The sequence below is a fragment of the Oratosquilla oratoria genome, chromosome 12 (genome assembly GCF_046742065.1).
Source record: "Oratosquilla oratoria isolate Oo_2021 chromosome 12, ASM4674206v1, whole genome shotgun sequence".
Classification (NCBI taxonomy): Eukaryota; Metazoa; Arthropoda; class Malacostraca; order Stomatopoda; family Squillidae; genus Oratosquilla; species Oratosquilla oratoria.
In genome coordinates, this window is record NC_134788.1 from 9,322,247 (window position 1) to 9,336,475 (window position 14,229).

At 35.4% G+C, this 14,229-nt stretch overlaps 1 protein-coding gene across 1 annotated transcript in view; it reads left to right on the forward strand.

The window, feature by feature from the left end:
• Positions 1–13,675, forward strand: part of LOC143030180 (glutamate receptor ionotropic, delta-1-like) — an 18,453-nt gene extending 4,778 nt beyond the window's left edge. The window contains exons 3-10 of the mRNA XM_076193343.1: positions 3,544–3,702; positions 5,782–6,001; positions 6,244–6,383; positions 6,633–6,728; positions 9,066–9,221; positions 11,379–11,479; positions 13,448–13,460; positions 13,553–13,675. Of these exons, the coding sequence (XP_076049458.1) occupies positions 3,544–3,702; positions 5,782–6,001; positions 6,244–6,383; positions 6,633–6,728; positions 9,066–9,221; positions 11,379–11,479; positions 13,448–13,460; positions 13,553–13,675 (1,008 nt within the window). The remainder of the gene's footprint in view (positions 1–3,543; positions 3,703–5,781; positions 6,002–6,243; positions 6,384–6,632; positions 6,729–9,065; positions 9,222–11,378; positions 11,480–13,447; positions 13,461–13,552) is intronic.
• The last annotated feature ends 554 nt before the right edge of the window (positions 13,676–14,229 follow it).

Sequence of the window (14,229 nt, forward strand, 5' to 3'; positions counted from 1 at the left end):
ATATATATATATATATATATATATATATATATACATATATATATATATATATATATATATACATATATACATATGACGTAAGCGGAGTAGGAAACACAGGAGTCTTGTTCTTGAGTTTATTCCTGACTAGTTTCGCAGGTATGCTTGTTCAAAAAAGCATACCTGCGAAACTAGTCAGGAATAAACTCAAGACCAAGACTTCTGTGTTTCCTACTCCGCTTGCGTCAACCTGTCAGAATGTCTCAGCATACATATATATATATATATATATATATATATATATATATATATATATATATATATATTCCTATCACCTCCCATATGCACAAATCAGTCCATCCCTAACTTCCTCCACATTAATAAATTCTCTGAAATACTCTAACCATCTTTCCTTTATTGTCCCTGATTCCATTAAGATCAATATATCTGTACAATTTACTTCTCATTTCCGCCTCACTCTTCATTTCCTTCTAAAGTATTTTCTTATTCTGTTCTAAATTCTCTAACTCCTTTTTGTTCCCCCAACTTGCGTTTTGATTCTCTCATCTTCTTGTATCTCGCTTATGCTCCCCTCGTTCTACCTTGCAGCCAGTCATCATACACTCGCTCCTATTCTATCACCAACTTCACGTCTTCATCCCACCATTCGCTACCTCCCTTTCTGTTCTCTTTCATCATACTCATTCAACATCCCATCTTTGCGCAATTTATCACTTCCTACTTGAAACATATCCATCCTTCTTCCATTCCACACTATCTTATTTTTCCCTGATATACTTTCTCTTTATCATTCTCGTTCAATTTGTTTAATCTGAGTAATTCTGTACCCACCCTTTCCTCCTTCTTCATTTTTTTTATTCACAATTTAAAAAAAAAAGAAAAAAAAAAGAAATAAAAAATAAACAATTAAAATAAAAATAAATAAATAAATAGATAAATAAACAAATACATAAAATTCACCCACTTTCTTCCCCGAGGACGTGAACATCCAGAATTCTTCTAATTCTCTCTTTGGGTATCAATGCATAATCTCTTAATGCCCTATCAACCACCCTTTCCTCCACCACCATTTTCAACGTATACTTATGCTTGACTCTCTTCTTATACGTTGTTTGCTATCGGCATTATACTTTCTAAACACATGTTCGACATCATCACTCTACTATAATTTTTACCTGTCACCCCAAACCGTTCCACTCTCCTATATATATTGGCACATCTCCTATTCTCGCATTTAGATCTCCCAGCATCATTACATTTACCTTATTCCTAAAATTCTCTAAACATTTATTTAAAGCTACCAAAAAATTCCCTTTACTCTTAATTTCTTTCACTACCAGGACCGTATGCACTCACAAAAAAAAAAAAAAAAAAAAAAAAAAAAAAAAAAAAAAAAAAAAAAAAAAAAAAAAAAAAAAAAAAAAAAAAAAAAAAAAAAAAAAAAAAAAAAAAAAAAAAAAAAAAAAAAAAAAACACGTCTTCCTTCTCAATTTCACCTTTGCCCACGCTTTCCTGTCTCATCACTTACCAGCAGTCACCCTTTCACTCCCTTATTCCCCTCATCACTCCCGACACCTTTCACGCCACACTCCCAAACTTGAACTCGTCTCTACCCTTCAATTTAGTTTCCCTTCACGCTAACACGATTATATTCCTTCCCACAGACAAGCCACCAATCTCTTCCCTTTTGTTATCACCTGTGTCACAGTCACGCACGCCACGTCATGTAGGATGTACGAGGTCTTTTTGGGTATCTTGTTACTTGGTTACTTTGGTTAAGACAGACATATTATGTAAAGAAACATAGCAGGGAGATATAAAAAACTTTATATATATATATATATATATATATATATATATATATATATATATATATATATATATATATATGTATGTATGTGTGACACACAGGAACCCACAGTCGGAGAAAATAAACTTCGAATAAAGAAGAATCCTATATTTCAGCTATCAACTGTAGCCCTCTTCAGGAAAGTACATAGTGCAGAGTACAAAGGGGACTTATAAGCTACAGAGAAGAAGAGATGTGGACAGATGACCTCACTCAGGCGCGGGGCAAACTGGGGTGGCGGAGGAGGGAGGGGGTGAGGAGAGGGGGGGTTGTAAGGTCCGTACCAGCTTGTTAACTGCTGCGCGTGAAATGATGTCAGGTGTCCACTGCCCTTTAGAAATATTAATATTAGGGCATTCCTCAATTAATGCTGATTCGACTATTTTCCTCCTGAAACCGCAGTGGGACTTGAACACTAATCTGGCCTTACCCCAGTCGAAAGAATGATTCTTATTTTTGACATGAAGAAATACAGCCGAATTTTCTTGCCCATACCTAATTGACCTTTTATGTTCTGCCAATCTAGTGTTCAAGTCTCTCCCGGTTTGACCCAAGTAAACCAAATCACAATCTTTGCAGGGCAAACAATAAACACAAAGATTGCAAAGATTGTGATTTGGTTTACTTGGGTCAAACCGGAAGAGACTTGAACACTAGATTGGCAGAACATAAATGGTCAATTAGGTATGGGCAAGAAGATTCGGCTGTATTTCTTCATGTCAAAAATAAGAATCATTCTTTCGACTGGGGTAAGGCCAGATTAGTGTTCAAGTCCCACGGCAATGCCCCGGGGCGGCACGTTTTTTAAGGGGGCGGCACTTTTGGTGAAAAGAAGGTAGACCAAATTCCCCCTAATGTACTTTTAATGCATCATTTATCTATCGTGAGTTGCGTGTATGAATGATGTGTGTATAAACGTTGTTTTGTGGATGAATGTTACATGTGAATCGTGCTATAGTCAAACCAGCGTAAGGAGTCCTTTGGGGGCGTGGCTTCATTGAATGCAGCAGTGACAAATCTAATCTATTAACTAATGCATTTTGAGTTTTAGAATATAAATATAATTGTATCGATTACTTAAATGTATACAATATACTTTATTTAAATAATATACTAATAATATATATAAAACATCCTTTTACATCAGTTCAAAAATAAGCTAGATAAGAATGTGGCACTGCTGCATTCAATGAAGCCACGCCCCCAAAGGACTCCTTACGCTGGTTTGACTATAGTGACCATTAGATGTGGAAGGTGGTGGTAGTGGTGGTGTGTGTGGTGGGGGGGCGGCACTTACCCATGTCGGGGCCCTGGTTAATATTCAAGTTATCTACGTGACTTGGTGTCACGTAGATAAATAACAGCCTGGTAGTAGCCAAAGCACAGATAAATGTGCAGCACTATACAGAAGAGTTTAATCGAGATTGGCTTGCAATGAGGAAAATTCCACTGCCAACTTAGCAACACATGCGTACGTCTCTGCATTGCTGCGAGGCGAAATAAAGTTCAAAGAATCCTTTTAACACCTCTTCATACAAAACTTCCTAAATAATAGGCACACCTGCATACTGTTGAAAGTACAAATTTCCGTAAAGACGATGTTTTATGTTAGTGATTAAAATCTGCTGTCATATTGTTTGAGTAGGTAATTTCATACTTTACTAGTTTAACTTTCAGACCTGTTCTCATTCAAGGAAGTGGACGTGTTCCTGGGTCCTGTGGCGCCCCATCCGCTGCGTACAGAAATAATGGATTTTACGGACTTTCTGTTCATGTTTGGGCATCACATTGTCTACAAGCGACCAAAGATAGAGCCCAACCTTACAGCTTTCGTGAAACCCTTCACTCTCATGGTAATGACCTTAAATCTTGACATTATTAACTTGTGTATGCATTGTGACGAATGTAGATAGGAGGTAAAGGGAACACAGGCTGAGGGAAATACTTTTATTCCTGACTAGTTTCGCTTGAGTGGCTTCTTCTGAAGAAGCCACTCAGGCAAAACTAGTCAGGAATAAAAGTATTTCCCTCAGCCCGTGTTCCCTTTACCTCCTATCCATTATTAACTTGTTTACGTAACTATGCATTACGACTGATGTTGCTGACTTGGAGTTCAAGGTGAGGGTGTATTTTTGATGTAATCTCTTGTAAATAAAAATGTGGGAAAGACCCCGGTTATGAGTGTAACTTGTCTGCAGCACACACGCATAAAATTATCAGTCCACATAACTGTTTGTATGGCTGCTAGGGTTTGAAGAACTATACCATCTAAGAACAACCAGCCTTTCCCAACCAGGGCTACCAACTGTCGAAGCAAGGGTGGGCCCCACATTGCATGCATGGTGCCTGTATCGAGGCTTTGAAATGTATCTAAAACCTTTTACTGCTGCGTATGACTTTGGTTTTGATTACAGCTGATGCCAGGCATCATTATTTTGCTAAGTGATATCACCCTTCATGGCGAAAGGGCTAAACATATATTGAGCTTGTTTGACTTGGGAAAAACTCCCTCAACAGCAAAAGAGGTTAAGGGCCTTGCTTCTTTCAGTTTCTCATACAGCCATATGCACACTTGATGGTAGGGGATGACTTGGCTGGACGTATGGCTGACAGATAATTGACTGATGGACATATGAACGGACATTTGGTCGACTTATTTCTTTATTGTTTATTCTTATTTCTAATTTGAAAAAGGGGTAAATAGGATAAGGATTAAAATATTTGCATTACATAAGATATTTCCTTACATTTAATAAATGATAAAGGAGATAATAGTGTTTTTTAATTACTATATAAATGCTTTATCAAAAAATAAAGATAATGGGCTAACTAACCAATCACTAATTTATGTTAAAATGGGGAAGCTACTGTACTTATTTCAGCTATATTTTCATTCGATTCATTTGCATAATTAACACGCAGATACCAGCATCCAATTTTTTAATATAGTAATTGCTAACATTTTCTATATTTCAGTACAAAAAATATACAATGATATTGTCTTTTTGTCCTATTTATCCCTTTTCCAAATCAGAAATAGACATAAAAATTTAGAAATTCAATTTAGCCAAATGTCTGTTTATCATGTCCAATTGGTCAAATATCCGCTCGGCCTAATGTCCCAGCCAATTGTTCACTGAATATATAGATAAATAAATAAATACATAATTAAATGAAGGAATAAAATTCAAACAAACGAACAAATAAGTAAAAGAATAAATAGATAAATAAATGAACGAATAAAATGCAAACAAACGAACAAATAAATGAATGAATAATTAAATAAATAAATAAATACCGGTAAACGAATGGGTAGATAAATGAATACCGGTAAATGAATAAATAGATAAATAAATAAATAGATAAATGAGCAAGTAAATAAATAGATAAATAAATAAATGATAAATGAATATGCATATAAACAAATAGTTAAACAAAAGATAATCAAATAAATAAACAAATATAAATACATAGACAAATAAGTATGCACACAAACAAATAGATAAATAAACAAATAAGAAGAAAATAACAAGTAAATGGATAAGTATATCAATAAATCGCACTCCTCCACAGTTTTTAGTGTTCTTTCAAATGAACCCTGAGTGTTAGAATTTTCACCAGATGGCGTTTAGGTGCGACCACCGGCTTCGCCATATTACTCTACTGTACAAGTGCAGGTCATGGTACCCAGGACCGTTGGATCCGAGTCAAGGCGTTTGTGTTTGTAGGGACCATTTGAATTTTTTTTGTAGGGACCATTTTGTAGGGACTATTTGATTTTTTTTTTACCATTTGATTTTTCATTATCATTTTCTAATCTTCTTCAAACGACCATATTTTGTATATCACAGAATCTTGGAAATGATAAAGAAATGTGCTGTTATGTGGAACTATAGATATACGATTCATTGAGACATGTTTTTTTTTTCCAGAGGCAGAATAAGAAGACGATCAATTCATCTATGTTTCATTTTCAGACATGGGGACTCCTTTTTCTAGTGATCGTTGTAATGTTATTAACCATACTGATTGCCAATAAGGGTTTTATACAATCTGGACAAAACCTGGATACAAGTACTGGCTCAAAGAAACCGATTTCAGTCACTCTTAAAGACCTCTGGTTGTGGATTGTGGGAATACCTTTAGGGCAAGGTAAGGCGGAGGAAATTGAATGCTGGAATAAAATTGTAGAAAATTCCATATATATATATATATATATATATATATATATATATATATATATATATATATATATATATATATATATATATATATATATATCAATGCTGGAACAACAAGTTTGTAGAAAAATCATTTATATATTTTTTCATCATTATGGATACCTGGGTTTTATTTATTTGTATGTTTATCAATTAATTTCTATTTTCTAAAAGGTTCTACAGGTGGTAAGCAACGGTGGCTAAAGTTTTCGGGTGTATCGGGTGTGGCGTCAGCTGTGCAATGGATGATGTTTTGTTTCCTGATCGCCTGCATGTACAAGACATATTTGATAGCCATGCTGGTGATTCCACGGGTAAGCTCTTCTTACCAAGCTGAGTGTGAAGAATTTGTGTATGAGGAATTTGCTTATTATAGTTAGTTCATTTGAAGTCGGTGGATATTCTCTTAACGAATGTTTCTACACAATTTGGTTCACAGTCGTCCAACATCTTTGCTTTTTTCTCTCATGTTAATGTATATATATATATTTTTTTGTTATCAATCTGCTCAAAGTTAAAGAAAACAGACCTTATATATTTCTCTAAACTATATCTTTCCTAAGGTCTCCATTCCATTTGACACCCTCGACGAAATGGTGAATCAGCACGAAATAAAGTACAAAATTGGAGGATACGTCACTATTTACCAAGTACTGCAGGTAATATTGCATTTGACCTGATTAACACTTCACTTTCTTCATGCAAGTTCATAATTGTTTTGTGTCGTTTCTACTGCCTGAAGGGGCTTAACCCATTAAACTCCGATGACAAGATTCTTGTCATTTGGTCAAATAAAACAAAAAATCATAAAACACCAAAATGTTTGATCAAACACCAGAAAAATATGACGTCAGTCCTCGCTTCGCTCGCGAGCGAAGCGAGGACTGACGTCATATTTTTCTGGTGTTTGATCAAACATTTTGGTGTTTTATGATTTTTTGTTTTATTTGACCAAATGACAAGAATCTTGTCATCGGAGTTTAATGGGTTAACAAAAGATAAGGGGACGACCGGTGGCTGATCCGATCCTTCTTATATTAGCTACTGACAGAAAGACACACCACACTAACACATCAACTCTCTATTACAGTAGACACATCACCATCAACTCTCCACTACAATTTTTCCCTGGAACTCAACACTTCTCAGCCACTCTGTCTACTGGTTCATTTCCTACCCTAGCATTAAGATCTCCAATACCACTACATTGACATTTCTCCCTAATCCCTCTATGCACCCTTTTAAATCCATCCAAAGAGCCTCCCTTTCTTCTACACTCTTCTCACTACCAGGCCCTTATGCACTTACAAAAACCCACATCTCCCTTCCCAGCTTCACCTTCATCCACATTAAAGAAGCATTGAAGAAATCTCCTTCCACTCCACTACACGCTTACCTATTTCTTCACTTACTAATATAACCACCACTTCTCTCCATCGCCCTCTCTTCACTCCTGAGAACCTCCCATCTACACTCCCAAACTCACACTCGCCCCGCTCTTTCAATTTTGTTTCACTCAATGTCAACACATTCATCTTTCTTCTCACAAACATACTGCCTATCTCTTCCCTTTTACTTTTGTCTGTACCACATCCACGCACATTAAAAGACCCAAACTTTAAGGTACTGGTTGGAGAACTCCTCCTAGACTCTCTTATGGCCATACTTTTTCTATGAATGTCCCCTTTGGAGTTACAGGGAGAAGGATGCCAGGTCCAAACCCCGTTCCGTTTTTTGTCGCCTCATACGACTGAAGTTGGAATACTTGGTGGCAGTATTCTTCCCCCCCCCCTCCACATGTTTAGGCGAAGAAAGGAAATGAATATTCAGAGAAATGGTACAGGACAGAAGCAAGGGGCAGTCGCAGTGTAATAAAGTATCATCATTTCTCTATGAACATAGATTTTTCTATCACAGACAAAATGAAGTGTGACTCTGGTCTGCAGGGGCGCCCCATATAGACCGTAAAGTATCAGCTACATGCTACTTTTCCACAATAACATGCAGCCAATACCCCAGGAGGGGTTATTATTATTATTATTATTATTATTATTATTATTATTATTATTATTATTATTATTATTATTATTATTATTATTATTATTATTATTATTATTATTATTATTATTATTATTATTATTATTATTATTATTATCATTATTATCATCATCATCATCATCATCATCATCATCATCATCATCATCATCATCATCATCATCATCATCATCATCATCATAATTATTATTATTATTATTATTATTATTATTATTATTATTATTATTATTATTATTATTATTATTATCATCATCATCATCATCATCATCATCATCATCATCATCATCATCATCATCATCATCATCATCATCATCATCATCATCATCATCATCATCATCATCATCATCATCATCATCATCATCATCATCATCATCATCATCATCATCATCATTATTATCATGATTATTATTATTGTTGTTATTATTATAATTATAATAATTATCATTATTATTATTATTATTATTATTATTATTATTATTATTATTATTATTATTATTATTATTATTATTATTATTATTATTATTATTATTATTATTATTATTATTATTATTATTATTATTATTATTATTATTATTATTATTATTATCGTCATCATCATCATCATCATCATTATTATCATCATCATCATCATCATCATCATTGTCATTGTTATCGTTACCATTGTTCCTGTCATTGTGATTATTACCTTATTGAGTTATCACTGCGGTATTATCGTTGAGCTTGTGTGTGTGTGTGTGTGTGTGTGTGTGTGTGTGTGTGTGTGTGTGTGTGTGTGTGTGTGTGTGTAAGATATATAGAAAGATTGGAATGAATAAAACACTCTTTATACATACATATACCAGCGGCTATTCCTCCCGTACATCATCATCTTTCCATCTGCACTTTTAATTAATTAATTCAATTATTTTCTCTCGTAAAGGTAATTTTTCTTTCTATACCAGCAAGCAGAACCGAATTCGACGTTTGGTAGAGTATTTTCCGGGAAATCAGGAGTGAGCGTAGATTTTCCTGACGCTATTGGTGACCTTAAGAACAACATTGCAATCATAACGAGTACTCTTCCGGCTCTAACTCTTATGCAGGAAACTTTCGTGCAGGTTAGTAATCTTCGCAGTTTTATGTAATTCCAAATATTTATTAACCCATTCAACTCCGATGACAAGATGTCTTGTCATTTGGTCAAATAAAACAAAAAATCATAAAACACCAAAATGTTTGATCAAACACCAGAAAAATATGACGTCAATCCTCGCTTCGCTGCGAGCGAAGCGAGGATTGACGTCATATTTTTCTGGTGTTTGATCAAACATTTTGGTGTTTTATGATTTTTTGTTTTATTTGACCAAATGACAAGACATCTTGTCATCGGAGTTGAATGGGTTAATGAAACTTTATATATTACACAAACAATGCATCACTGCTACATCTTCAGCACTGAGTGTCTATAAGACCGTATACTTCCTTGGTAATGACAAACCGGATTTGTGATATTTTGACTGTATTGGGCTACTTTGCTCTTTCTCTTTGATAACACCATTTAGAGTTCATTGAAGCTCGTGCCCTGTGTCGACTGTGTAAGCTTTGTGCGGTCAATATTCAAGTGATATCCCTACGAACCAGAGTCACTTAGAATTATTCTATTGGAAACTAAGCTCGACTCATCTATGCTGTTATTAAATCTTTCCCTGAAAACCTCTATAACTCCACCTCTTTGGCTCCATATCGTCGCCAAGGTTAAAAGCGCTGGTTATTATTAGCCCATTAAACTCCGATGACAAGATTCTTGTCATTTGGTCAAATAAAACAAAAAATCATAAAACACCAAAATGTTTGATCAAACACCAGAAAAATATGACGTCAGTCCTCGCTTCGCTCGCGAAGCGAGGACCGACGTCATATTTTTCTGGTGTTTGATCAAACATTTTGGTGTTTTATGATTTTTTGTTTTATTTGACCAAATGACAAGAATTTTGTCATCGGAGTTTAATGGGTTAAAAGCACTTGTTATTATTAATAAAAACCCTAAAAAACACTTGAGATTCGTGCCAGACGCTTTTATTCATGTGTGGAGGCAGCAGAATCAGGACAAAATTGGGTCTCGATTGATATTTCACTCACCTCCTTAACATTCGCTCACGCGTAGGGAAGGAATCAAATAGTTACTTCCACTTGATCTTCTCCTAAAGCAAGGTTTACACGCTACGATAAATTGTAGCGATTTATTGTAATGAAAAGGTTTTTGTAACAACCTTTTCATTACAATAAATCGCTACAATTTATCGTAGCGTGTAAACCTTGCTTAAGCTCCAACCGGTCAATGCCTCAAGAATTGTCTTCCGAGAATAGTATTCCTTTGAATAGTGTCAGCAGTGATCTTAATTTCCTTGATTTTTTTGTATTTGAGTGTTTGCTTTAGTAAAAACTTTCTAGTATATAGAGTCTGTCAGCGATTATTAAAGCAAACAGTTGTGCAACCATAATGTAAGTTGTTTGTGTGTCTTGTCTATGAAATTCGGTTATGCTGTATAGTATTTCGTTCTCTTCAAGAACACTAGAAATTATTGAAACACATCACGTCAAAGTTGAACACATATTAAGCCTACAAATGTTATGTGAACTTAACTCAGAATTATTTAACCTAGAAATGTGTTGCTTAACCCATTCAACTCCGATGACAAGATGTCTTGTCATTTGGTCAAATAAAACAAAAAATCATAAAACACCAAAATGTTTGATCAAACACCAGAAAAATATGACGTCAGTCCTCGCTTCGCTGCGAGCGAAGCGAGGACTGACGTCATATTTTTCTGGTGTTTGATCAAACATTTTGGTGTTTTATGATTTTTTGTTTTATTTGACCAAATGACAAGACATCTTGTCATCGGAGTTGAATGGGTTAAATTTGTTCTTGTTGAAAGAATTAATTTTCGAGAACCTAGCACGACTCAAAATGATAATCACAAACAAAAAAACGATTCCTCTTCATCAGTTTTCCGGGCGTTATATTACTGAATGTTTATGCATGACACAGGGTACCATCTCTTAGTCTATCAATAATAAGGATGCTTGCTCAAAGGCTCATTTATGAATTGTCAGAACTCATAAATATGATGCGGCAACTAGGGATAATTCAGTCATGATTGAAAAACTGTTTGTCAGTTTTGGAACATCATTTACCATGAAAAACTTAATTCAGCATAGTGTCATTAATTTATATTCAAGATTCTAATCATATCACCAAACGTATATTACAGGGTTACTGTGGTAGTACTGTAGCAGGTGAGACGTTCAGCACGGGCATGATGGGTGTTGGCCTCCAAAAGAACTCCAATTACACTCGCTTCTTTAATCAAGTGTAAGTCATATTTCTTTTAATCATTATTCTTTCGATTTTAATGACCTTATTTTTTGGTAACTTACTTTTGTGTGTTTGTTGGAGGGGAGCATTCTTTGAGAGGCTGGAAGTGGTATCCATTACAGTGATGCATATGGTTGCATGTAGAACCTATCACTGAAGACGCTTTCGGGTACCGTTGAAACAATTGAATGACTACATTCACTACCTAGCTTTAGGTCCTCGCTTCAGAAGGGGGTGTAAGTGCAATTATACTCCTGTTGCAAATGTTATCAAGACTAATTGGAGCGACGACAAGTTAGTCAACAAGAAGAGTCTACGAAAAGCGAAACAAAACAGACTGCAGGAATTTAACAAGGGTGAAGAAGACCTTTGAAATATTCTAGAATTGAGTCACTGAACAGCGCATTATAGGGTCATAGACTTCGTGGATTGGCGGTGTGCATTATCGAATCTATGGCCGGGTGTTAATGATTCCATAAATAGGGGCGTCATGGGAACACTGATCATTCGGATGATCGTACTGTGTAGACTGTAGAGGATTGAGGCACTAGTAGTTGTACGGTTGGAATGAAAATTATCGCAACGAAGCCAATGGACTAAAGCCACTATGATTAAATCATTAGTCAAAGCCAGAGTCCAAGGCAGGAATGGAGGCTAAATGTAGAGTTTACAGTAGATGGTTGCAGAAATTAATTATAGGATTATCTAGACAAGACCAACCGCTTTCACTGTCAGTAGGAAATTGACGGAATGGTATTGTACAAAAGCGGCTATTTTCGATGAGTGTCTCTATGGAGTTATTCAAGGGTTTCGGTTCAGGTGACACAGAAAACGGGAACTGACGTTGAGGCAAATGAATTCTTTGAAAGATAGAAGTGGAGAGATGATTAAATACAGCTCATTCAGTAAACTGATCTGTAGACGCTAGAGCTGAAGGATGAGTTGTAAATGAAGAAGTAATATTTGTTCTAAAGTATGAAATGGAGAAAAGCACCTGGAAGGGATAACTAGATAAACATTTTGAAAGATGTAGGAACAAAAGGTCATCGTAGATTACCTCATCTACATACTAAGTCCCTGAATCATGGTGCAATACTAGGTTATTTCATTTCACAAGAAAGGTGACCAGAAAGACAGATATTTATTATAGTTTTTATTTATTCATTTATTATTATTTAGATTTTTTCGCATCCGACCTAGATATGGACCAAAAGGTCTCCTGTCGGTATGCTCCGCCTTTGTAATCCTTTGTAAATCCTTTGTAATTTATCTTTATTAAGTATGTACTTCTTGTCTCTTCTTAGATTCTCACGAATAGACTGGGTAAACATTTAGATGGAAACCAAGTAAACTAGGAGGGTTTAGAAGCGGATATTTCACTAATGACCATCTGCAGACAAGGAGTCAATTGATCAAGAAAAGTGCAAAATACACTCTACCTCTATGTTTAACTCTTGTCTAGTACGAAAAGTTTTTTGACTGTAGAACAACTGATTATCCTAACTTCTATACAGACGAACATATCCTAAAACTTATACAGAATAACTACACGAAATGTATAGTTGTGACTGAACTACAAGAATATTAGATAAATAACAACGAAAGAAAAATAAATAAAAAGTGAAACAAGATAGTCTAAAGATTAATGACGGACGATAGAGTTTCATCCAACTTATTCACAGCTTGCCTAGTTGGGATATTTGAGAGTACAACTGTGGAAGGTAAGATCTAAGCATTGATTGAAACTGTTATAGGATAAACCCATACCTGTCGCATCCTACGGATGGAGTACAAAGGAAGTTCATGTAAATGGATTTTCCCGAATGAGTAAAAGCAGCAACGACTGCAACAGCACTGTAGGAAAGAGGGTAAACGCAGAGTATGGGATCCAATATATTTGACGTTTCGCCCAGCAGGGCTTCTTCAGAAATAACACAGTTGAGAAACATTTGACTCCTTATATAGCCCGAGCTTGCCCGTAGGAAAGAGGGCAAACGCAGAGTATGGGAAACGTCAAATATATTGTATCCCATACTCTGCGTTTGGCCTCTTTCCTACATTTTCCTGAAGGGACTGTGGACCAAGACTGCAGATGTTACAGGCTTAAGTAGCAAACGATCAAGAATACAGTTCAGGACACGCAAACTGTGCCTCAAAATGGAATGGCAACCACCCAAACAACTCGTAATGTGAATCAAAATAGGCGTTAAAGTGAAAATAAATAACATGATTAAGATAACAACTGTAAATGTGTCTTCATTGTACAACAAAGAAGTGGCTAATGTAGTGAAAGAAAAGAGTATTGATATCTTGGGACTATGCGAAACAAGATTGAAAGGAGAGGGAAGAAGGACAATACATGAGAACTATGAAATAGTATGGGAAGGTCGAGCGAATGCCAAATATAAAGTAGCTCTCACGGTGTCTCCAGATTTGAATGGAAGAATGATAAGATTTGAAAGTTTTAAAGAGGTGAAGTTGAGTTAAACACAGATGTATACATCTCAACAAGGAAGAATTCTAACAGTGAATTCCAATAACTGTATGATGGAATGTCTTTTAAAAAGAATATCATAGTGATGGGGAACATGAATGAATATATTGCTACGACAGACAAGGCTTGAAAAATATTCTTAGAGCCTTGGGGATAGGAGGCATGAGAATATTGGACTTCTGTGTTTTTTTATCAGCTTTCAATAATGAACACTTTATGACCACCAACCAATCCACAATTGCACATATTACAG